General features: G+C 45.3%; 3 protein-coding genes across 7 annotated transcripts in view; 1 reads left to right on the top strand and 2 right to left on the bottom strand.

Moving 5' to 3' along the window:
* Positions 1-387, bottom strand: part of SYT2 (synaptotagmin 2) — a 115,288-nt gene extending 114,901 nt beyond the window's left edge. Inside the window, exon 1 of the mRNA XM_050763964.1 lies at positions 189-387. The gene's annotated coding sequence lies outside the window, so the exon portion shown is untranslated. The remainder of the gene's footprint in view (positions 1-188) is intronic.
* TMEM183A (transmembrane protein 183A) overlaps positions 1-26,343 on the top strand; it is a 604,310-nt gene that overhangs the window by 224,934 nt on the left and 353,033 nt on the right. The gene's annotated exons all lie outside the window — the stretch shown is intronic.
* Positions 17,733-26,343, bottom strand: part of KDM5B (lysine demethylase 5B) — an 83,469-nt gene continuing 74,858 nt past the window's right edge. For all 5 annotated transcript variants that reach the window (XM_050762270.1, XM_050762293.1, XM_050762283.1 and 2 more), the window contains 5 exons: positions 24,014-24,499; positions 22,431-22,542; positions 21,517-21,671; positions 20,027-20,347; positions 17,733-19,492 (listed from right to left, as the gene is read on the bottom strand). In XM_050762270.1, the coding sequence (XP_050618227.1) occupies positions 19,355-19,492; positions 20,027-20,347; positions 21,517-21,671; positions 22,431-22,542; positions 24,014-24,499 (1,212 nt within the window). In that variant the 3' untranslated portion in view covers positions 17,733-19,354. The remainder of the gene's footprint in view (positions 19,493-20,026; positions 20,348-21,516; positions 21,672-22,430; positions 22,543-24,013; positions 24,500-26,343) is intronic.

Raw genomic sequence — 26,343 nt, 5'->3', positions numbered from 1 at the left:
TCCATCCGGACGCTTCCAAACTCCCCCAAAGGACGGTGCGGACTCCCGGCCCCCTTGGCCTCAAACTTCCCCAACCCCACTCACCTCTCGGGAGCCAGACCACCCCGTGGCCCCTCGACTCAGTAGCAGGAAACGAGAAACTTTGGAGAGGGAGGTCCGTGCCCCCACCGGCGGGGGTGTGGACTTACCGGAGAGCGACCCGAAGGAGGCGGGAGAGATCCGGGGTCCCCGATGTTAGGGGGCGTCGGGCCGCAAGGACGCGGCGCTGGCGACGGTTTCGCAGGGGCGCCCGTTCCCCTGGGGCGCGGAGTCCCCGCTCCGCCGCTGCCCCAACTCGGCTCCGAAGTGCCTTTGCCGCAAGACTTGCTGAGCTTAGCAGTCTGCGCCGAGGCGGCGGAGGGAGGGGGCCTGATCGATGAGCGCGCGCTGCAAGCGCTGCAGTGAGGGGAGGAGACCTAGCGGCGCGGGAGGGCGGGGACCGAGGCGGAGGAGGCCCGGAGGAGGCGGAGGGCGGGCCTGACCCCCTGGGACGGGTCCTCTCTGCGCAGCCCCCCAGGCGCTCGGCGACCCCGCCTCCTGCTCAAGGTCGAGGAGGCGGTTTCCCCAGCGGGAAGGCGAACGGGAAAGGGGCTCCATCCTCCCCACCCCAGAGGGCCGGTCTCTTTTCGAGCCAGCTCCTTCTCTCCAACTTCCCGAACCCACCGCAGCTCATGGCTAAATTATTGGGCTCAGGAGCCCCCTTCCCCATGGCCATTTTGGGATCCCTGAGCCCCTAGCCTCCCCTTCTCCCGTCCCCGCTTAGGTCACCGCTACCTATAGTGGCCACCTGGATGGTGGTGCTTCTGAGCCTAAAGGATGGGTGAGAAAGAGGAGGATGCTTGGGAGAAGACAGCGGGGCCTGAGGCCTATGGAAATAGAACGGCGGAGGGGAGAGGAAGAACTGCAGGGTGGCAAGGAGAGAGGAGCTGGAAGGCTGTGGAAAGAAAAGGAGGACGCTACCGGTTATTAAAGACAAGGTGTTCACACATGTTAGTTTGCTTAAGACGTAAGACATCCTTTTAAAGTGGGCATTTTGGGTGGGCAGTTTGCAGGTGGGGAAACAGTCCCTGAATGGTGCGTTGGGCCAAGGAGCTGCAGACAGTAAGTGGTGGCATTTCGGAAAAGCCTGCGGGAACGAGAAGGGTGGCAAGGGCAAAGTGGAGCCTTTCCTAACCTACCTAGGAACTGCCAGGGCAGCACGAGGACTTCCTTACAGCACAATTTGAATATCCACTTTAACTCTTTTGTAGTTAACTTTGGTTTTTTGTTGTTGTTGTTGTTGTTTTATTTTTTTTTTGAGGCGAGTCTCACTCTGTTACCCAACCTGCAGTGCAGTGGCATGATCTCGGCTCACTGCAACCTCTGCTCCTGGGTTCAAGGGATTCTCCCGCCTCAGCCTCCCGAGCAGCTGGGATTACAGACATGCGCCATCGCACCCGGCTAATTTTTGTATTCTTAGTAGAGATGGGGTTTTGCCATGTTGGCCAGGCTAGTCTTGAACTCCTGACCTCAAGGGATCCACCCACCCTGGCCTCTCAAAGTGCTGGGATTACAAGCGTGAGTCACTGCGCCTGGCCTGGAGTTAACTTTTATAGTAGGACTGTAGCATCCTGCCTCGCTTTTGGGTACAAAACCATACATGGACTGAGGTCAGTCTTCAATACACACTTGGTGAGTGAGAGGTGGAATGAATGCAATAGGAGGAGATGCAAAGAACAAGTGGGATTCAGGCTTGAGGGAGAGAAGAGGCAGTGGCGGGCACTTTGCAGATCACTGTGCCAATAATACCAGGTGTTACTGGCAGACCATCCCAGTTGGAGACTATCCCCAGTTTGGCTTGCCTCAGAGCAAGGCGGAAAGTGACTGCCACCTCAGTGGATGTTACAAAAGAGGTGGGGGAAGACTTCTGGGGAGTCCTCAATCAGACTGAAGCTGTGCCCACAGCCCCTGAGGCACAGAGGTCCTCCCCGTTCACCTGTGGAGCAATCATAACAAGGGCAGTGGAGGAAGTGGGGAGCCAAGTTACAATGGACTAGGAATGAGACCTTCACAGCCAAAGAGGATACCCACCACCCCCACCCTTAGCCAGGACTTGTTGCTTCCCCAAAGGGGCTGGCTCTACTCTATTCGCTCCTTCCTACTCCCCATGCTGACAGTATCTGCATGACTCCAGCCAGAAAGAGGGCTGCAGCCTCCTTGCACACAATCAAGCCCAGCGAACTGGCCTGATGCGCTTCAACTTTTCCACGGCAGCAGACTCAGCTGCCTACTGTTCTGATCAAAGCCTTTGTCAATCTGGTGCCCCAACTTCTTCTCCTAAGCACGTCAGAGGAAGCCAGCCTGCCTTCCCAGGCTATTAGGAGAGTCAATGCTGCAATCAATTTGGTTAAATGAAAAATGTGGTGTCCCTGGCTACGGCCTTAATGTTCTTTTAATTCATCAGGACCAGTAGTGTCTGGGTTACAAACCTAATCAGGAGCTCAGCATCCTTCTTGCTTATTCCCCCAGGCTTTGGGAGCTGGAAGAGGAAAGAATGGAAAAGACATACACCCCATCCACGCCCAGCCTATTATTAGATACTTTGCTTTTCAACTGTTCATCATTGTAGAAAGATGAGCCTCTGGTATCTTAGACCAACATCACTCAATTGCAGGCCCATCCAGGGCCACCAGGGCAATCCCTCTGCTTCCATGCAAGGTCATTCTGAACCCACAAAAGGTGGGGGAGGGCTGTCTAACACTGAGAGTTATTTAGGAAGAAAGTCTACAACTCCCTGATTACATTGTTTTACCACTTTCTGCTGAATAGAGTGCTTCCTGGTGGCTTCATTTTCTGTTTTTTTCTAGGGAGTAGAAAGAAGAGAGCAGGGAACTGCAGCATCTTGCCCCTGTCACAGCTTTTCCTGGAGATTGAAAGCCCCTGTACTTTTTTCCTGCCTGCCACCCACCTTCTGCTTAAATAATTCCCTTTTCGTCCATCCTTGATCATAGGTCCACTAGCACTTGCACTACCTCACACTTGGATTGTTTCCCTGATGTTCTGGTCAGGTCTTTGTCCTTGCAAACTTGTTCCAGGCCCTGCTGTCGTCATTAGAGCAAACAGAAACGAGCTGGGACAGGAGAGCGAGTCTTCATCACCGCTGACCCTGGCCAGCTCCCATTTTCTGCTTTCTCTTGACACACACAGAAACAAACACCTCTTCAGAAAGCTGTTGTTCTCTCCCTCTCACCCCTTGCACATACCCATATTATTTTTCCAGAGCAGTTTGTATTGTTCCTGACAATTAAGCAAACAATGACTAAACTCTCCTCTGAAACATGCCTGCTCTACTGGTTGTAACTGAGTAAATGGTTCTTAAAAGCTTACAGCTGGGCAAAGTGGCTCATGCCTATAATCCCAGCCCTTTGGGAGGCTGAGGCCAGCAGATCGCAAGGTCAGGAGTTTGAGACCATCCTGGCCAATATGGTGAAACCCCACCTCTACTAAAAATACAAAAATAAGCCAGGTGTGGTGGTAGGTGCCTGTAATCCCAGCTACTCAGGAGGCTGAGGCAGGAGAATCACTTGAAACCAGAAGGCAGAGGTTGCGGTGAGCTGAGATCATACCACTGTACCCCAGCCTGGGCAACAAGAGTGAAACTCCGTCTCAAAAAAAAAAAAAATTACATGCAATTCCTATCACTAAAGATCTTGGTTTTCTTCTTCTAATCTAATTTTGTAGACATACCAAGCTTAAATGTATTTTAACTTTTATTTAAATTACCCTCTACTCTAGCTCCACTGAGCTATTTACATTTCCCTAAGCCACATAACAGTAGCTATCTATTTTGCTAAGGCCCTGCTCAGTGTTTATAACCATTATACTACTTACTCTTCAATAATACATGTCTGGCCAGGTGTAGTGGCTCACACCTGTAATCCCAGCACTTTGGGAGACTGAAGCAGGCAGATCACCTGAGGTCAGGAGTTTGAGACCAGCCTGGCCAATATGGTGAAAACTCATCTCTACTAGAAGTACAAAAATTAGCCAGGCATGGTGACGGGCACCTGTAATCTCAACTACTCGGGAGGCCGAGGCAGGAGAATCACTTGCACCTGGGAGGCAGAGGTTGCAGTGAGCTGAGATCGTGCCACTGCACTCCAGCCTGGACAACAAGAGTGAAACTCCATCTCAAAAAAATAATAATAACATATTTCATACTGCAGTCAACTTTTAGATACCCCATGAAATATTTTCCTTTTTTTATTCTTTTATCTTCTTTATTTTACTTTATTTATTTTGAGATGGGGGTCTTGCTGTGTCACCCAGTTTGAAGTGCAGTGGCACAATCAGGGCTCACTGCAGCCTTGAGGCTCAAGTGATCCTCCTGCCTCAACCTCCCCAGTAACTGGGACTACAGGTATGCACCACCATGCCCCATTAATTTTTTAATTCTGGGTAGAGACAGGGTCTTTCTCTGTTGCCCAGGCTGGTTTTGCATTCCCGGACTGAAGCAATCCTCCCACCTCAGCCTCCCAAAGTGCTGGAATTACAAGCGTGAGCCACTGAACCTGACCCCAAAATGCTTTCAATACAGAAGACATGAACTGATCAGACGTGGGGAAAGAAATCAAACATGAGCAAAATAAAGATAAATATCATATATCATATAATCTACATGATATCTTAGGTTTTAATTAAAAAAGAAAAACCCTAGTCTTCTAACAGGCAGTGAAGGCCAACTCTTCCAAAAAGCTGATTAAGTGGACTATAATTATTTCTTCTCTATGCAGTGAACAAAATAAAAACGAATAACTCTGAGCTCAAATAAAACTTTTAAATACAACAGAATGGGGAAGACAGGGGACTACTGGATCTATAACATTATATTCCTAGAGGGGAAGATTTTTAAAGTTTTCAAGACCATCTCTGGCATATGGAAGAAAGTCACTAGGATGCAAATAATAATCACAGAATTTCATCAAATCCCAGGAGCTAAAGAATATCATTAGGACCTCGTCTTTTCTTTCTTTCTTTTTTTTTTTTGAGCCCAGGCTGGAGTGCAGTGGCACGATCTCGGCTCACCGAAAGCTCTGCCTCCTGAGTTCACGCCATTCTCCTGCCTCAGCCTCCCAGTAGCTGGGACTATAGGCGCCCACCACCACGCCCGGCTAATTTTTTGTATTTTTTACTAGAAACGGGGTTTCACCATGTTAGCCAGGCTGGTCTCGAACTCCCGACCTCGTGATCCACCCACCTCAGCCTCCCAAAGTGCTAGGATTACAGGCATGAGCCACCGTGCCCGGCGGACCTCGTCTTTTCATGTAGTAACAATGATTGTTTTTCCTTCTCAGATTCAAAGGGAATAATAACCTACAACACCAGAGCAGACCCTTCTTCCTTCTGCAGTGAAGTACCAGTCACAGTTTTATGTCCCAGGTAAGTTTCGCTGAGCCTCAGTTTTCACCCCTTCATAGAAGAGAAGGTTCTTCTGAGGCGCTCGCGTTCTGGAATGTGAAGAGCAAATGGCTCAGACTAATCACAGGAGGGCAGGATGTCTCTCCTTACCAGAGGGCAACTGTAGGCTTTGAAGCTACCCATCATGGGGGAGATGAAAAGCAAGTCGGTTGAAACATTTTCTGAATAATTAACCCTGGTGCTTTAATATCCCTGTGTCCATTAAAACTCTCCATAAATTGGAGTTGTATCACAGAACTGTCCTTGGGATGTGCCCTAGCTGTGGAAGGCAAGCACCAAAGCACAAGAAGCCACAGCAGAGACAGGTGGGGAAGAAGCTCTAGGATTGATACAGTCCTTTCTTCGTTATCCCAAGTCCATCTGCCACTCTTCTCTGTAGCTCAGGAGCAAATCTGAAATAAGTCTCTTAAGCTTCATATTTGTCCATGTACCCATCACCTATCCAGTCAATAACATTTACCACGGCCGGGCGCGGTGGCTCACGCCTGTAATCCCAGCACTTTGGGAGGCCGAGGTGGGTGGATCACCTGAGGTCAGGAGTTCAAGACCAGCCTGACCAACATGGTGAAACCCCGTCTCTACCCAAAATACAAAAATTAGCTGGGTGTGGTGGTGGGCACCCATAATCCCAGCTATTTGGGAGGCTGAGGCAGAAGAATCGCTTGAACCTGGGAGGCAGATATTGCAGTGAGCCGAGATTGCACCACATCCTGGGCAACAAGAGCAAAACTGTCTCAAAAAAGAAAAAAAAAAAAAAAAAAACCCGGAAAAAAGAAATTATCTAGAGTGCAGATAATACCACTACCCAGGGTATTATCTGTCAGGAGCCCTGCAAGGAGCGGGCAACGTGGAGGGGAACACTTAAACGCTTCAAGGATTTCACAGCCTCCTTGACGCAGGAAGTGAGATACTCGTGCCAAAAAACAAAAGTATAAGATGCTGTGGGAACCAGAGAGAGTCACTAACTCAACCTGGTAGGAAGTCAAGAAATAATGGCAGGGCTTCCCCAATGAAATAACCTTTCAGCTACCTCTAGAGGAAAGACTGGTTTTCTAGGCAGGCAATGAAGAGAATGGCATTCCAGGCAAAGACAGCAGTAGTGGGATAAAAGTATGCAGTGCACTCATTGAAGAGCTTAAGCATTGGAGTCAGAAAGCTGTGTGACTACTCCACAGCCTCAGTTTCCTTGTTTGTAAAATGAAGACTTCACCACCTACTTTGAGGGACTGTTGTGAAGATTAAATAGTATAATGGTTATAAACAGCAAGCAGGGCCTTAACAAAATAGGTAGCTTCTATTATGTGGCTTAGGGAAATGTAAATAGCTCAGTGGAGCTAGAGTATAGGGTAGCTTTGTGGAGGAGGGAAAGATCAGAGGCAAAGGCAAGCTCATGACAGATTCTGTAGACCAACTGTTTGGATTTTCTTCAGAAGGTAATGGAAACCATTGAAGGAATCTAAGTATGGGAGCAACCTGATCCATTTTATGCTTTTAGAAAAACCACTCACAGCTGGAGTTAGTTGTGTTAGAGGGCCTGTACCTTCCCTTCCCTTGCTGACTTCTGAAAGGCCGCCGCATACTACGTACTGTCGTGCTTACCAGTTTGGATTCTGGAGCCAGACTTCCTGAGTTCCAATCTCGGCTCACCTCTCAGAGGCCATGAGTTAGTGACTTCATTTCATAGCAGTGTGGTGAGAGTCAGCTGAAATTATCTGATATCTAGCACAGTACCTGATGCTCAGTCAGTGCTCAGTGCGTGTTGACTATTACAGTAACTGTTATTATTTCTGGCTCCAGAAGACCAGCAAGCCTAATGATGATTCTCTACATTGTTTGCTCCAGAGAGGTTGAGTGACTTTCCCAAGGAAGCTCAGTGAGTCTAGAAGCCATGGGATAGCTCTACCTCCTCGTACTGTCTAGGGCCTGGCTGGAGAAAAGTTCAAAACGGAGGATTGAACACCCTTTGTTAGATCCTGTTCCTCACCACCCCAACCCCTGGTCATGGGACATTGATTGCACATGGTCTCATTTCTAGACTCACGATGGCTGTGTGTGCATGTGTGCATGTGCGCACATACTAAGACCTACAGGAAAAACATGTTTATTGAGTCTTTTTAATTTTTTATTTATTTTTGAGATGGAGTCTTGCTCTGTTGCACAGGCTGGAGTGCAGTAGTGTGATCTTAGCTCACTGCAACCTCCGCCTCCTGGGTCAAGTGATTCTCCTGCCTCAGCCTCCCAAGTAGCTGGAATTACAGGCACCCACCACCATGCCTGGCTAATTTTTGTATTTTTAGTAAAGACAGGGTTTCACCATGTTGGCCAGGCTGGTCTCGAACTCCTGACCTCAGGTGATCCACCTGCCTCAGCCTCCCAAAGTACTGGGATTACAGGCATGAACCACTGCGCCCAGCATTGTTGGGTCTTTTTTCTGCGTTTTGGAGCACTGTCTAGGAGCTTCTGCCCAAAAACGTTCTGCTATCCCAAGGGCAAGCTACCTTGGGTCTGACCTGCCTAATGCCGTGGTTTCCTTTCCCTAGTCAGGCCAGGCACCTTAAGAGTTTCCACACATTTGTTATGCAGTTCCCCATCACTAAGGTCTTCTTGTATGGGATTTGCTTTGGTTGCCAGGAATGCAATATACCTGGCCTCAGTCCCAACTGAGGTGGCTTTGCTGATGGTGGGTGGAGGAGTTGGGGAGAGTTGAGTACCATGGTAGAACTGCCACCCACCCCCCACTGGGCCCCTGGGGGCAGGGTCCCTGCCTACAGACCTGAGTGTCTGCCCTCTGGGGCAGCAGGTACCATAGCCTTAAAGAGGCAGCTGAAATGCATTTGCAACTTGAATGAATTACCCAAACCAGTTTAGGAAAAAAAGAATGTTCACTCAGTTCTCTAAAAGAAGGCTTATATAAGCCTCACTCAACTACTGGTGGAAGAAAAACCACAGCCTTTAAGGGCATCCATCAGCAGCTATGTTGGGGAGTCATTAGGAATGGTTTACTGCTTTGCGGAACCACACATCTGAAAGGCGGCTCAGAGGCCTTCCATCTTGTTTACAGGGCTCAGCCTCAGGAGCCAGACTGTCTGGGTGCATCCTGGCTGTCTATGTACCAGCTGAATGGCCTTCAGTCTTAACCTCGCTGAAGCCCAATTTCCTCATCTGTAAAATGGGTGTGATAGTATCAATCTCATTGGGATGCTGTGAAGATTAAATGAGTTAATATATGCAAGGGATCCGGAGCCTGGCACGTACTAAGTGCTGTGTTAGCTTTTATTATTTCTCATCATGAAGTGTGCTAATGTGAAATGCCTTCTTCCTCAGCTTGCCCTAGATGCACATCTAGTTCTGGCCCCACAGAAGTCACTGAAGGTGCAGAGTGGGACTCCTGGGACCTCTTCCCTGGTTCTTCTCCATTCACACAAAGAGTTGCCTCAGTATTCAAGGTAACCACTGAGCCAAGGCCTGTCCCTAGTCAAGAGAACCATTACTGGAACAATTTGCAGCCAATGCCCCTGACTTACCTTAGGTGGTGCTTTAGGGTGCTGCAGTCAAACCAAACTTATGAGGGGAGGAGCAGATAAGGACAGAGTACCCCGGGGACCTTGTAAACTAGTCTTATTTTAAATATGCCAAGCCTCCATCTTTGGCAAGGCCACATGGTCAGTTTGACAATAACCTCACTTCAAGTGTCAACTCAAATCCAATTTTCACCTTTCCTAAGCCTTGCTCTTTCTTCTCTAGCTCCATCACAATGTGTAGGCACAATGGAACAAGAGACTTGAAACATTTTTTCACATAGTTTCCTTCTACATTAAATTTCAAGCTCCTTGGGTGCAGTGCAGTGTCCATGTTCTATACAAATCTACAAAGCCTAGTCCTGGGCTGAGAATACAGGAGGTGGTTAGTATGCTAGGCACATAACGGGGATCATCACTGGCTTAGGAATTGGCTCCACCTCAGGTAGAATGAGAATCCAAAGCCTGATCTTCAGTCTTAGGTCTACAGCCCAGTTCAGCCTGGGCAATAGCAAGACTCCATTACTAAAAAGATAAAAATTAGACTGGGCATGGTGGCTCACACCTGTAATCCCAGGACTTTTGGAGGCTGAGGCAGGAGGATAGCTTGAGCCCAAGAGTTAAAGACCAGCCTGGGCAATATAGTGAGACTTTATCTCTATTTTTTAAAAAACAGAAAAAAAGAGTAAAAACTTAAAACAACATTAAATCTACAACCTAATCTTCCAAACAGCAAGCAGGTTAGATTTAGATAATGAACTGAAGAATTTTGTGAGGGGCAAAACATTGCAGAAGACTAGATCCTGATGTCCAACTTTAGGGCAGGTCGCAGACCAGAAAAGGAACGGAGAGTGGCCTTGGGTATTCAAGTCTTTCCACCACCACTTTCCCTCCCGTGGAACTAGGAGGGGAAAGCAGCCCAATCCTAGTCCTCTGCTGCCCTCTTTTGTTGCTTATTAGAAGCTCCTCCTGGCTTGTCCCAAAAGGCCTGGAAAAAACCCACTTCCTCTCCAGTATCTCATCCCACCTGCCCCACCCTGTGGTTTCAGTATATTAGGGGATTGATATTACAAGCAAGAAAAATAACTGTGATTGCCATTAGTTCAGACTGGGCTACTAATTTGTCCTAGTGAGCAAAAAGCAGTAGACTTGGGCACAGCCTTCTTTTTTTTTCTTTTTCTGAGACAGAGTCTAGCTCTGTTACCCAGCCTGGAGTGCAGTGGAATGATCTTGGCTCACTGAAACCTCTGCCTCCCGGGTTCAAGCGATTCTGCTGCCTCAGCCTCTCGAGTAGCTGGGACTACAGGAGCAAGGCATCACGCCTGGCTAATTTTTGTGTTTTTAGTAGAGACGAGGTTTCACTATGTTGGCCAGGCTGGTCTCAAACTCCTGACCCCATGATCTGCCTGCCTCAGCCTCCCAAAGTGCTGGGATTACAGGCGTGAGCCACCGCAGCCAGCTAGCCTTCCTTTTCAGAACGCTGGAGTTGCCCCCACCTCCAAGGATCTGGCAGATATGGTGCATGCTCCTTATTTTGAACTCTAAAGCTAACAAATTATCCTATAGAGGCAGTTGTTTTGTTTTTTTAAGCTTACAAGTGAGGGCACAATTTTGCATCAAAATTCCAGCCTTCCACCCTCACCCACAGGGAATATTACCTCATGTGTTACAAGGATTAAATAACATATGTAAAGCCCTAAGAAGACTGGGCATGGTAGCTCATGCCTGTAATCCCAGCGCTTTTCGAGGCTAAAGAGGGACGATCACTTGAGGCCAAGAGTTGGACAGGAGTTCAAGATCAGCCTGACCAACATGGTGCAATCCCATCTCAACTAAAAATACAAAAATTAGCCAGCATGGAGGCACATGTCTGTAATCCCAGCCACTCGGGAGGCTGAGGCGTGAGAATCATTGGAACCCAGGAGGTGGAGGTTACAGTAAGCAGAGATCTCACCACTGCATTCCAGCTGGGGTGACAGAGTGAGACTCTGTCTCAATTAATTAAAAAAAAATATATATAAGAACAATATCTGGTAGTTAGTGCTATAGAAGTGTTTTTGTTGTTGTTTTTTGAGATGGAGTCTCACACTCTCACCCAGGCTGCAGTGCAGTGGCGCCATCTCAGCTCACTGCAAGCTCCGCCTCCCGGGTTCACGCCATTCTCCTGCCTCAGCCTCCCGAGTAGTTCAGACTGGGCTACTAATTTGTCTTACTGAGCAAAAAAGCAGTAGACGTGGGCACAGCCTTCCTTTTTTTTTTTTTTTTTTTTTTTGAGATGGAGTCTAGCTCTGTTACCCAGGTTGGAGTGCAGTGGTGTGATCTTGGCTCACTGAAACCTCTGCCTCCCGGGTTCAAGCGATTCTCCTGCCTCAGCCTCCCGAGTAGCTGGGACTACAGGCGCCCGCCACCACGCCTGGCTGAGTTTTGTATTTTTAGTAGAGACGGGGTTTCACTGTGTTAGCCAGGATGGTCTCAGAGTCCTGACCTTGTGATCCGCCCGCCTCGGCCTCTCAAAGTGCTGGGATTACAGGCGTGAGCCACTGCACCCAGTGTGTTTTGTTTAAACTCATTGAGGTGACAGACGTCACAGTATTAAAAGGACATGGGATTGGAGTCTGGCTCAGCTACTGGCCACAAGCCTCATGCCACTTCTGCCCATATCCCAGTTTAAGTCACATCTCCTCCACAACTGATTCCTCAGTGCTCAGTCTATAGGCCATCTAGCAAAAGAGATAATGATCCCTTCCTATGTCTGCTTCCCTGAGGACCTCATCATTCAGGACTCATAAAAAGCCCTCAGTAATAATACATGCCAATTCTGTCCCCCACCCTTGTCCAGTGAAGGTAGCTCTGGAGTAAGGAATTAACAGTGAAGTTTCAGATCAGCACTTTGGCCCTCTGACCAGGGTTACCTTTTCTTGTGGTCATCACTTAAATTGTAATGCCTACACCAAGAGCACCTCGACTCTTCCCATTTTCCCTTTGATATATACATAAACCTATCCCATGACCAAAGTTTAGGGGAGAAGGTATGCAAAGACGCAAAGGTTTTCTCCGCTAGTAGGGGCTGGAGCCTTATAACCCCTAATAATCTTATTGAAGATTGGTACCTAAATTCAGTGTCATGTTTTCCCCTCCTTCTGGCCAATAGGACCAGCCATCGATATGGCAAGAGGATACCTGGCCCTTATGGAAACCGAATGGTGCTGTCTGGTGGCCAAGCTGAGTGGCAGCCAGAGTTGCCCTAAGTTTAGCAGTGGCTCAAAGGAGACATACTGAATGATATCAATAGGAAAGATGTTGAGAAGTGCTTGCATATTCAGTCACACCGCCTTATTCTCTCTTCAAACTCCCCTTTGCTTAGCTCTCTGGACATTCTTTTCCTTGATCCAATAAGACCTACTTTAGTTGTTCACTCTTGCTCCTTGAAGGGTTTGAGTGGAGTGTGAGGTGGTATGGAAATGAAGAGGGCACAGAAACAGGCTGTGGGCACTCATGTCCACCAGGTCCTCTGCTAATCTCCCAAGGCATGCCAAAGTCCAGAAACCTGTGCCCAGGATCTGCCTCCTCTTGTGAAATTGCCTGAGAATATACGGAGTTGTCTGTGGAACACAACATGTTAAGGACCACGGGTTCCCAGTCTCAAGAGGGAAAAGGAAACTAATCATTGAGGCATTTTGGCCATTTGAGGGTGGCCACTTCAAGGCTAAACATGGCTGCTAGATTTCAAGACATCTCTAAAAAATAAAAGTACTCCACAAACAGGGCTATTAAAAAAAAATGATCTATCAGTGACTGGAGGTCAAACCCTAGGTCACATTTGCCCACTCTATTCCCTGCTGGCTGGGAGCAAGAGGAAATGTGGAGACAACGACAGATGAAGCAGGTTCACCAATTCCAAGACCAATACTCTTAGTCCTTTGAGACATGTAGAATGTCCTGGACAAGGAACTAGAAAGCAACTACACCAAGAGCTCTTCCTTACAATAAGGCTAAGGCCCAGATTAGGGATAAGGCCCTCATGTTATTCCAAAGCCCACCTCTCTTAAGGTGGCTTAAGTTTTCATGCCTGTGACATAGGACAGTGACTATGATGGGTTAAAAGCATTAAAAGAACAAAATTCCAAGTGTGCTATAACTGGCCAGTGGTTAGGATGGCTTCAGAATCTATGAAGCATCTTAAATACCAAGCATCTCCTAGGCGCTCACTCCTGTAATCTCAGCACATTGCGAGGCCCAGCCAAGCGGATCACTTATGGTCAGGAGTTGGAAAACAGCCTGGCCAACATAGTGAAACCCTGTTTCTACTAAAAGTACAAAAATTAGCTGGGCGTGGTGGTGGGTGCCTGTAATCCCAACTACTTGGGAGGCTGAGGCAGGAGAATCACTTGAACCGGGAGGCGGAAGTTGCAGTAAGCCAAGATTGCGCCACTGCACTCCAGCCTCGGTGACAGAGTGAGACATCTCAAAGAAAAAAAAAAGAAGAAGAAAGTCTTGCAAGAGGCAGACCAAATGATTTAAAAACACATACTCTCTTGCCTGTAATGCCAGCACTTTGGGAGGCCAAGGCAGGATGATCCCCCTGCTGAGCACAGGAGTTTGAGACCAGCCTGGACAACATAGTCAAACCCCGTCTCTACAAAAAATATATTTTTTTAAATTAGCCAGGCTTGGTGGCCCACACCTATAGTCCCAGCTACCTGGAAGGCTGAGGTGGGAGGACCGCTTGAAGCATGGGAGGCGGAAACTGCACTGAGCTGTGATCACGCCACTGCACTCCAAACTACGGAAAGAGCAAGGCCTTGTCTCAAAAAAACAAAACCAAAACCAAAAACCACACACACACAACCAGATACTGACACTCTCTTAAGCAACTTCGATTAACCTACACTCTCCCTCTACATTCCTTCTGTAAAATGTACTCAAGGTCTTGGCCTGCTGAGCACCTGTGGCCTGCTCTCTTTTATTCTCACCGAGTAGTATTTGTTCCTAATCATATACTAGTCAACTTGTTATAGTAACTATGTTTTAATTGACTATTACATAAACCAATGAAATGAGTGTGAAAATAGTTTTTTTAATAAAAAACTTGTAAAACTGTCAATTTAGGTGGGTGAAATTCTTACAAAAGATTGAGAAAAATGAGTAAATATTTAGAATTCTAAAATCAAATTCCTAGGCCAGGCGTGGTGGCTCATGTTGGGAGGCTGAGGCGGGTGGATCGCTTGAGGTCAGGAGTTCGAAATCAGCCTGGCCAACATGGTGAAACCCTATCTGTACTAAAAATACAATATTAGCCAGGCGTGGTGGCATATGCCTATAATCCCAGCTACTTGGCAGGCTGAGGCAGGAGAATCCCTTGAACCTGGGAGGTGGAGGTTGCAGTGAGTCGAGATCGTGCCATTGCACCCCAGCCTGGGCAACAAGAGTGAAACACTGTCTTTAAAAAAAAAAAAAAAAAGTCAAATTTGTTATTCAAATTCTTTATGCATTTTAAAGAAGTTCAATCAAGCTGACATCATAGATAACGCATTATGGCTATTATGAATGAAGGCCCTCATCCCCAAACTGTAATTTTTCTCAATTTTAGTTTTTAATAAATGGATATACATATTTATGATTTAGGTTAAATGTATCTTTCTCATCCAATAATTTAACTTTTTTATTAACTGTTGAACTACTTGTCGTGATCATATATAAAAGGGGCTTTTATGAGTGTGTGTGTGTGTGTGTGTGTGTGTGTGTGTGTTCGCAGCAGAATCATAGTCAGTGAAAACGTATTGGCAAAGGCAGAAAGAAAGCAGGGTTTGAAATTCCACTCTTCTCCAACTTCTAGCTAGGTAAGTTTGCCAGGAGCTAAAAGTTTTGGTGTTTAGTGGGGTGCCTTTGGACATTTATTTTAAATAGAAAAAATAACTTTTGTTTCCTCGGAAAGGCAACTTTTTAATTTCTCAATTTTCCCATCCAAGGGGAGGCAGAAAGAATGTTCTTTGGCCTCCACTCACCTGGAACAGGTCAAATGACCTCACCATTCCATTCCTCTACTGCAATGCAGCTGGTTATCCTGAAAATAAGAAACACACCCAAACTCACCACTTTCCAGCCCTTCATCCTTGCACAATTAACCCAGAACACAAACAGGGAGCTGGATTATCTGTTCTGTTGTTGACTGGCTTTAAATGTTCCATTTATACTGATAAAAACGTAACGTGCATTCCTATGTAAGCAATATTGAAACATGAAAAACTTGTTCACATAAAAACTTGTTCACATAAATTTGAAGGAAGAAGTGAAAATATAACTTTACAAATTGATTCTTTACACCTTGAAGATGGATTTACAACAGTATTACTTTACACAAATTCCTACTTTATACAATTTTTTGTTTAGGCAGCTTTTCAGTAACATTTCTGTAAGTTACATATGAAGCCTCTGAAAAGAAAGCTGAGAGGCTTAAAAGAACCACATGCAAAGCACTGGTGACAGAGGGGCAAAGAGGGCGAAGCCATCACTCTGCTGCTTCATAGTCACTAGGAGTCGAGGGACCCTGACCCTCATACGTAGCTCAATAAAGGCCGACACTGGGATCTTCATTGCTTTCCTCAGCTCTTCTTCCCAAGAAGCAATGTTTCATCAGAAGGGATTGTGTTTTCTGCAGCACTATGGCAAGGAAAGACTATTTTAATATAGGCTGACACTAGCATGGACTAGCATGTAGTCAGTCTGATAATGAATAACCAGCTCTGGCTTAATGCTTGACAATGGGCAATGACTTTAAAAATCTTTGTTGTCCAATTCTGTCTCCTGTTACAGGTATATAGCATCTGGAATCCATTCCGGTCTATGCTACATGGCAACAAACATAGGCAAGACTGAGCCCAGAAAAACACCTGTGGGTACTAAATACCAATCAATGCCTGCTCCAAGCCAGAAGCAGGTCTTAACAGACTGCCAAATATCCATCAAGATTTTTAAGTGGAATAAAAAGAGGCAGAAAGCCATTACAAAGGAGCTTCAGAGTACAACCCGAATCAGTAGAGAGCCATGTTTCACCCTCTTCCAGGTAGAGATCTGCTCTATTCTTAGGCTAATCTTGCACTAACACCCAAAGGACTGTGTTGCTTTGGATGGTGAGCATAATGGCAAATTAGGTGCATTTCAGACACTTCTGCCAAAATATCCAAAGCCTCATTTTCTTAAGCTCTTCACTGGAGAATGAAGCAGGGAAATTCCGGTTTTTACCAACCTCCATCACCACAAGTGGCATCTCTCCCTTAGGTTAACTCGAGATAGAAAAATGAATCCCGACCTCCTAGGATACTGAAATGAAGCTGTAAAGAAGTCAACTTCCTTTACAACTAGTCCAAATTACATAACCTTTCTCCAGGATAGAGGGTCCATATAATCAAGCCCTTTATTCTATATAAGAAATCCCTGGGCCGGGCGCAGTGGCTCACGCCTATAATACCAGCACTTTGGGAGGCCGAGACAGGCGGATTACCTGAGGTGGGGAGTTCGAGGCCAGCCTGACCAACATGGAGAAACCCTGTCTCTACTAAAAATACAAAAAAATTAGCCGGGCGTGGTGGCGCGTGCCTGTAATCTCAGCTACTCAGGAGGCTGAGGCAGGAGAATCGCTTGAACCTGGGAGGTGGAGGCTGCGGTGAGCCAAGATCGCACCATTGCACTCCAGCCTGGGCAACAAAGGCGAAACTCGGTCTCAAAAAAAAAAAAAAAAAAAAAAAAAAGAAATCCCCCAAAGTCTGATCTGGAAGGAAAAACAAAAAACAAACAGTATTCACTTAGGTGAGGTGGGAGGCACACCTCATCTACCCTTTCTTTCTTTACCCACTGACCCTCCTTCTGGCTCAGGCTCTAACTTAACACAGTCCTTCCCATCTCCCACCTCACAAAACTGCAGGACTACTGAGACAGAAACCGAAGTGTCAGTTTCCGTGTGCATTTCATCATTTTTCCCTACAAGTTCAGAGGTTTCTCTGACACAGGCCAGCTTCATTGCTAACACACAATGAAACATGGTTTTTAGATCCCATCAGTCTGTAGTCATTTTAGGGATACAACAGAAGGCATAAATTGGAAAGTAAATGTATCTCTGTGTTCATTAGTGTGATGGTGTACAAGGTAGGAGGAATACTGTAGGAAAACTGGAAGACAAAACCCAGGCTTTGTTATTTACTAGTAGTACAGTATAGCTTTGGGCAACTGACATTCTCTTTAACTTCAGCATCATCACACGTAAAATGATGAGTGGTTCTCATCCAGGAAGGGAGTGGTTCAAATACATACATGCCTACCTTTTCTGCCTCACTCACAGATACAAAGATCTGACCTCCTCAAAGATGCTATTGTCAATGACTATGTACCACCCACAGGTGAAGAAGAAAAACTAGTAGGGATTGGGGCAGGGGTTGTGCTTACTAGATGGCAAAAGCTCTCTAAAGGCAGTGGCTTTATATTAGCAGCAGGGTCTCCTTTTAAGCTTAATTTCTCAATGGAAGGTGAGGACTGGGACAGTTGGCATCCTATCTCAATGTCGGGGGTGATGGAGGGGGTTCTAAGAATTTGAACACTGACAAGGCCAAACCACGATGATTCCAGATTGTACTCTGGAGACTATTCTTCTCTATTTGCCCCAGAACCACCATCAGATGAGGAGAAACATCACAACAACTGCAGAAAACTGCAGACAACTAGAAGTCATTCTTAAAGAGATTTAATTATTTGAAGTGCATAAAAGGGGAGAGTACATTTAAATCTCTGCTATATCACAAACTGCTGTTTTTGTTGTTGTTTTATTAAAGACCCACCAGTTTTACTCATCTTCAGGTTTATGGCTATAGAATGTGGGGAAAACAAAAATTGGCAACAGAATAGGAAAAAGCAAAAGTCCATTCATCAGGATATCTTCTCCAGTGCAGAACAGAGCCCTTTAAAAAAGAAAAGCAAGGAAAATAGCTATGGGCTATCCACAGCCGTAACGATAGCTACAGTTAGAAAGAAATGAGAAAGGAAACCAGGAGGCAGAGTCTGGCAATTCACAAGTCTCTTCTCAAGACATACACTAAACCCGGACCTCTATGAGGATTAATTTTCCTTAGATTTCCTTCAATGTCTTAACCCTAAACCAAGTTCCCCTATCAATTCAAATATAATAAAGGCATCATTTCACAAGGAGGACTGATTTGAGGATTGAAGTGATTTGCCAACATTCTGAGAAAGCGTATTTTAAAAGAGCACGGCTTTAAAGATGGGTTCTAGTCCTTTAAGACAGAGGGGTTCTTTGTTAGTGAGGGCTGTAGGCATATGGCCCACCAAACAGAGCAGGACACAAAAGAAGAATCCCCTAATGTTGTTTGCAGGCTAACATCCACTGCTACTGCAACCTGGTTGGGCAGAGGCAAAAGCAAGCAGCCCCTTCTGGCTGTGCAACAGTAGAGGGGCAGAAGAAGCTGTGCTCTAATGGCTCTAAATAATCAGCATTTAGTGTTCTGTTAGGACGAAGGATTTATTCCACAATATAAACTGTAACATTTGATACAAGCTACCAAAAAATAGGGGAGAAAGGAAGGGACAGGGAGAAAGCCAAAATACAGCTGTGGCAATTACTTACAGAGAGGTCTCTTTTCTACATCACTAGTTCATCAGTGACACTAGAAACTAGACATTTGTGTTCTGTACATCAATCAATCGCTAAAGCACCAACACACTGTTTGGAAGTTTGTTTTGTTTTGTTTTAATTCCAGCCACTGAAACCAACACAGAAGTTATTGCTCAGATAAATAAACCTAGTCTACCAGGAAAAAGAAAAGTGGATAAAGGAAAAGAAGAAACAAACAAAAACCCCCAAAGTGAAAAACTTAAAAATTTCCCCAATGTGGTAACAGAGTAAACAAGGGAGAGTTTCCTCAAATGAGGATTTACTGGAATTTCTGGTGGGTGCCCTTTTGGGCACTGGAAGTGAGTTGGACTCTTAAGCTGGTAAATCCCAGAGAGAGGTAAAATTTTAATGCTGTACATGAAAAGGTGCAAGCTTCAATGCCTTCCAAATTGGTGGGAACCCCTGCAAAAAACAGTCAGCTTTTCAAACCTCAACAACCACAAATAGCTCTTAAGGAAAAAATACAAAAAGTGTCAAAAATTTTTTTAGTTGTTTTTTCTTTTCTTCAAAGAGTCCTGGAAAAATGATCCCATAATGAATAGAAATAGCACCGTTTACAGGCTGGCTTGAGTACCAGTCCTGTAGCTTTGCTGAGATTTGAAGAAATCCTCTTGGTTGGAGTCCTGAATTACATTAAGTTGGGGGGTATCTGTTTTTGTTTTTACTTTCGGCTTGGTGCGTCCTTCACAGTACAGCGCACACAGATGTAGTCTTCTTTCTCTGCCATCTCTGGGGAGACACCAACACAGACCTGATGAAACCACTGATTGCAGCTGCCATCACACTGGACCCAGTCCACCTGGTTACAAAGAGCAGGAAGATGGGGTTTTCAGAGGAAAAAAATGGATTCAAAATTGGGCAGGCCAGCCTCAAGAAATTCAGGCCGTTTGCCAATAACGGCCACTGTCTCACCACCAGGACCTCTGGCACAACAGCTAAGCCAAATGAGTGTAGCTGGCCCCCTATCCAAAGCAACCGAATCAAAGTCATTCTTCAAGTCGTGTCTGCTTTGGGGTTAAGACAGCGCTGCCCTGTGATAAGTAAGCCACAGGGCATCACATCAGCATCCCTCCCACCTTCTTAGCGCCGGGAAGGTGAAAGCTGGAAGAGCAAGAAAAGGAAAAAGGGAAGAACAAGAGTTTCTTCAAGAAAAGGGAGGAGACCCAGGAACGATGGTAAGAGCAGAGATATCAGTGGGGGAAGGGCTGAGCAATCCATTCAGATCAGCTCAAAGCAGATAAGCAGAGGAGAAAGACCCAGCGAGATGAGGTCTAGCTTACAGGGTTTCTGAGTTAAGGGAAAGCATGTCCTCTATGGCCCAAACCTCACTGACCTCATCTCCTTCTGGCTGCAGGCAGCTCACAGCTGGGCAGATGGCATCTTCATCCTCAGAGTCTTCCTGTTCAGAATAGGATGTGTCTGAGGGCAGGGAATGAGTTTCAGCAGAACGAACTAATTCATAGCTACGCTCTCTCTCTAACTTGAAATTGTTCATGTCCTTGGGGTGGCTCAGTTTGATTTTCTTCTTTTTGGGGGTCCGCATTTTCTTAACTCGTTCCCACCGCTCACTGGAGAGGCCCTCTCTTTCCAGGCGTCTCTTCAGTTTTCTCTCAAGACTGTTAATTCCATCTCGCTTCCCTCGGCAACAGTCATTCTGGGTAGAAGACAGGAAAGTTCAATTTTAGCCTATGGTTCACCTATTACTAAAACTAAAGAAGCTAAAGAGAGCACGTAAATTAGAAATCAGATGATCCCCCAGTCTACACACAAAAAAATACTGCATCTTAACCACTCCCTTCCCAGTCTTATAGAAGACAACCAGTTTGGGTTTAACATACTTCCTTTCCCTGTCACTGTTAGTGCTACCAAAGGATCACTGGAAAAAGGAATGTTGGCCAGGCGCGGTGGCTCAAGCCTGTAATCCCAGCACTTTGGGAGGCCGAGACGGGAGGATCACAAGGTCAGGAGATCGAGACCATCCTGGCTAACATGGTGAAACGCCGTCTCTACTAAAAAATACAAAAAAACTAGCCGGGCGAGGTGGCGGGCGCCTGTAGTCCCAGCTACTCTGGAGGCTGAGGCAGGAGAATGGCGTGAACCTGGGAAGCGGAGCTTGCAGTGAGCTGAGATCCGGCCACTGCACTCCAGCCTGGGCGACAGAGCGAGACTCCGTCTCAAAAAAAAAAAGGAATGTTAAAGATGTGATTAGCCTTCAAATTAGCCAACCAATACCAGAAGATGGAGAAGTGCCCACTAAGAGTCTTCCTTTCACCAAATCCCTGAATGACTGACTACTGTATAGTTTCTGTCTAGGTGTTTATGTCTATCCTTTGACCGATAGGCTCCTGAGGAATCACACTAACAATCTTCCTTCTTGAAGGATGTACACCCCCGACACCATATAGGAGTAAGGTGCATTAACTGAACACATTCAATGATCGTGCCATACTACTTGGTATCACAATGAAAAATGAAATTCTAAATGTCAACATCAGCCCTCATGCTATCTTTAGTGAAGTTCTTCCCTAATTTGGCTTCAGGCTTCCTAGCAGATTTCTATCCTAACTATATTCTCAGGGGTGTTAAATGTGATGGGTCAGTTAGTTCACTAGAAGGAAGTGGCAGCAGCCGCAGTATCCTTAACTATGTTAAGAAACTGGACATTAAGGAGTATCCTTCAAGTAAGTCAGCATTCAAAATGGGTCATCCTCAGTCTAATCACCCAGTGCTCACACCAGCTGCCTGGTTATGTTTGGAGGAGTAAAAGAAAGCAGACCCCCACCCCAGACTGTGTCTTGCCACAGAAGCCTCTCAGACACTCACCTTCTCACTGCTGGGTCTCACTGGTGAGCTTCGGTCAGTCTGCTGAGCAGGGCTTGGCTTTGCAAGTAAAGTCTGGTAAAGTTCCTGAATTTCAGGAAGGGATACCTGGAGCAGCTGGGCTTCCATCAACAGTTCATTCACTTCTGGACTAACGCCTGTAAAAGACCAGACCAAATCAAAATGATAACAAAGGGTGTTTCACATTCACATTTGGGTTTATGAGACAAATAGAAGGACCATCCCTAATACCATACTACCCTCTCCTTCTTATATTACAAATTATCTTCAGTTGAAGTGAGGTTTACTTAATGTGCCTAAAGCCACAATATAATAAACAGAGCCAAAACTAGATTTCCTAAGTCTTTGATTACTAGTATTAATTATACACTGAATCCCCTTCTCATTTAACTTATTGCTAACGCAGAAAAACTGTACTTCTGCCTTAATGGCTTCTAACAGAAAGCACAGAAACAAACTGATGGCCACAGCATGAACAATCTGAGTAGATCAAGGAGGTCTAACCACATTACTAGACACACACTGAGATGCTATGACTAAGGATCAGGATTCTAGTAAATGTGGATTATCCCTAAGATTCTCAAGTCTCCTAAGTAATGAAGCAACAAGGGAGCCCATGACTAGCATCTGACTTAACAGCTTGATGTTTATCAGTTGGTGTGGCATGAACCCTTTCATCCCTGAGGACAATGGATATAAAGCCTTCCTCTCTGTTCCTTTGCATTTATAAGCCTTCAAATAGGATCCCTTCCCTATTTTGCAAATATGTAATAGCTTATATCCTACATTACAGCATAAAGTCCTTTTTTATGGTACTTGATCATCTATAACAAAAACCTAGTAATACAAGATCACTCATTAGTATCCAGCCTTCAACATAACAACAAAATACAAACCATGGAGGGGGATACAACTTCGTCCAGTAGAGAAGGGAGAGTGCAAATATGAGGTTCTGTTGTCCCAGTCATCAGGTAAGGAAAATGATGTTGTGCCAGGAGGTTGAGATACCTAATGGAGGGAAAACGTTTTATAATAAAATCTCCTCAGGATTAAAAATACTCCCATTAGTCCAATGACAGTAGCTTGCATTACCCAGGCAGGCAACCAGGGAAAACAAAAAACAAAAAACAAAAAACTTGATTTTCCCCTGCTGAAGAGTCTTCTGGCGTTTCAGAACTGGCCAAATCAACTTATATCTTCCCAAATACCAAGCCTTCACTCTTTCCAGTTTTACTTGGACTGATTTCAGAGATGTAAAGAAGACCATTGGGAAATAAGCCACTTTCTCAGTGTGAGAACAGATCATACAGCCTTTTAATCCTTTTCTAATTCTCCTTATTGAGGGTTAAAATACAATAAACACGTATGTACCCCTTCGAGTAAATCAAATGTCAGAAATCATCCATAACCACTTTCCTATCTTCCTTAGTGTTTTATATTAAAAGAGCTAGGGGAAACACTCCTTTGACCATGGATTAATATAATAGTTGTGTCCTTTCCCTTTACTAAGAAGGGTAAACAACTAGCACATCCTGGGTAAAGAACACCAATGACTCCACTTTGGGAGTGTGCACAATGCCACAACTCATCTATGCAACAAATATTTAATTTATCATCTATGTGTCAGGCACTACATTTCAGATACCTGCAAAGAAATAAAAAACCAAGGAAATAAATATGACAGACTGTTTTGGGTTTTTTTTTTTTTTTTTTTTGGTCTTCATCTTATCAACAATGTAATTCATATAATCCATGTGTCTGTGCTCATATGGCACAAGAGAGTTGTGGTATCTCTGGTACGGAGATGTTCAGCAAATTTAAAAACCATCAGATTAACCTCATAAAGATTGAATACTGCCTTCCTAATTGTACTTTTCTATTGTCTTCACATTCTTTTACTGCAGCCACCTATGGAAGATGACAGAAAACTCTGCCCATCCGGTGATGGTCAAAAGAATCTGGCTTTTGGCAGAAAGATCACACATGGTGTGTAACCCAGCTTTCCTCTGAAATAACACAGTGCTCAAACACTTCTTCCAAAAAATATGTTCCCTTAAAGGGCAAAAACAGATGAAAGGCAGGAAGTGCTTTCCCTTTCTACTAATTGACTTACATGAGAAGAAGCAGGGTAAAAAACTTTTTAGTCAAGCAAAGACTTAAAGGAACATCATAGACATATATGTAAGATATATATGGGTCAGCACACATATAAATGAAAAGATCATTGGTATCTGTGAAAAGCTAAATATGTGCTCTATAGAAAGAGTGCCTAAGAAACAACTTCTATTAAGAGCAGAGGAAACTAAAAGAATATGTTGTACCTGCTGCATGGTCTTGAAGTGGGAAGCTACAGGTAAAGTGGGTGCTATTAACAGTAAAGTGATCACCAAGGGAATAGCAACACCAAAGCTACAGGTTCGAGAGAAAGATACAGAGCTTTGCAAATTCCAACAACCCAATAAGGAAAGTCCAAATTCACCTTGTTTGTGTCTGACACCTGTCCTGCTGAGGCCTGCCATCTGCTATATAACAGTCCTGAGCCCACTCGATCTTGCACAAATTTAAGATTCCCTGATGAAAGCAGTTGCTGGGCTCTGTGCTGCCAGTTCACGGTTCTTTCAATCATATATCGAAGTGCATCTCCCTCAGGAAGGCGAACTCGGATACGCTGAAGGGAGGCGAGCAGGGGCAGAATTTTCTCTAATGGAGGTTTCTCTGACCTCCGACAATGGGGACAAAGCCAGATTCGGGGGCCCTGTGAAATACTGGGTACCGCCACACAACTGGTGTGGAAAGCATCCCTGCACAGTTCACACTGAATCATAGGGGCAGCTGGGGCCTTCTGACATAGGCAGATTTTTATATCCACGTCTTGGACAGGTGACAGCAATTTCCCTTCGTTGGCAAGTCTGAGAGACTGCAAGGCTTCCATTTCCCTTAGGCGAGCTTCCCCGAGAGTTGCCATCTGAAAAAAGAGTTAACAATCAAGGATGATGTCCTAGATAACTTGGCCTTCCCCTAAAACTCAAAGTCCTGGTGGTTAAGAGCATGGGGGCCGGGTGCGGTGGCTCAAGCTTGTAATCCCAGCACTTTGGGAGGCCGAGACGGGCGGATCACGAGGTCAGGAGATCGAGACCATCCTGGCTAACACAGTGAAACCCCATTTCTACTAAAAAATACAAAAAACTAGCCAGGCGAGGTGGCGGGCACCTGTAGTCCCAGCTACTCAGGAGGCTGAGGCAGGAGAATGGCGTAAACCCGGGAGGCGGAGCTTGCAGTGAGCTGAGATCCGGCCACTGCACCCCAGCCTGGGTGACAGAGCGAGACTCTGTCTCAAAAAAAAAAAAAAAAAGAGCATGGGATCCTGAGTAGATTATCTGTATTCAAATCCTGACTCTGCCTCAGACTAAGCTGTGTGAGTGACCTGGTGCCACGTATTCCATTATGGCTAAATTTCTGCCTGTGTAAAATGGAGGTGATAATAATGCCCACCTCACAAGGCTGAGATGACAGTTAAGTGACAGATGTGGGATAGGACACTCTTTGCCTGGCACATAGTAAACAAGTTCTCAAAAAATCTGTCACAGTTAAAAAACCATTTCCAATCATCACATCTATCCCCTTTCAGATCCATCACGATTCACCAGATGAAGCAGCCTTACAAGGGCAGAATAAACTCTCCATTATCTCTATTATTTAAAAAAAAAAAAAAAAAAAAAATCTAAAAGCAAATCAGGTAAAGACCTTTGGTATATTTAAAAAAAAATCCACTTCTTTTGTAAATATAATATACAGGTAATATGTGTGGGTTTTATGATAACAAGGTAACTTCTCAAAGCTTAGAGATGGAAAGCAAATGACTAACCTTTGAGGTCTACCATAAATTAACAGATAATATGTAGGGAGAATTCTTCAACCAGGGGTCTACAGACAGATGGGCACAGACTAAAATCTATGAAAGATACTGCATGTAAAGTTTCAAACCAACATATAAACATCTCAGGAGGGTGACTGTAACTTTCAGTTAGTCTTTATAAAAACAAACCACAGATGGAATGGAAGACCTCTGATGGCAGAAATCTGTCTAGAACCTGACTGAATATACAAACATACACTAAAGACTTTATCTGTGTCAAAATACCTAAATAAATCAAAGCAACCCATGTCTATCGCAAGAGGTCCGGCAGTTACAAAGAAATCAATGGGAGAAGGTGCCCGGATCCACAGATGAACCCATTCAATCTAGTCCCAGTAGCAGGTATACAGTCCCACTCTAGAACGGGCAATGCTTCGTGCCATTAAAAGCATCACAAAACTATCCCTTTTTAATCCTGAGAAGGTGCTTAATGTGTAACATTAGTTACATATTGCTTCGTCAACAGTATGTTGAATCAGAGATTTTTTTTTTTTTTTTTTTGAGACTGAGTCTGGCTCTGTCGCCCAGGCTGGAGTGCAGTGGCCGGATCTCAGCTCACTGCAAGCTCCGCCTCCCGGGTTTACGCCATTCTCCTGCCTCAGCCTCCGGAGTAGCTGGGACCACAGGCGCCCGCCACCTCGCCCGGCTAGTTTTTTGTATTTTTTAGTAGAGACGGGGTTTCACCGTGTTAGCCAGGATGGTCTCGATCTCCTGACCTTGTGATCCGCCCGTCTCAGCCTCCCAAAGTGCTGGGATTACAGGCTTGAGCCACCGTGCCCGGCTGAATCAGAGATTTAAGGTCTTCTAGATGAGTATCAAAGTATCCAGTAAACTTTTAAATGCACTTCTTAACTATAAACTAATAAATTGGCACTGCAGTTTCATGTATCTAT

Source organism: Macaca thibetana, chromosome 1, assembly GCF_024542745.1.
Source record: "Macaca thibetana thibetana isolate TM-01 chromosome 1, ASM2454274v1, whole genome shotgun sequence".
Classification (NCBI taxonomy): domain Eukaryota; kingdom Metazoa; phylum Chordata; class Mammalia; order Primates; family Cercopithecidae; genus Macaca; species Macaca thibetana.
Note: the sequence above shows the minus strand (reverse complement) of the source record. Positions and strands in the feature narration are given on the sequence as shown.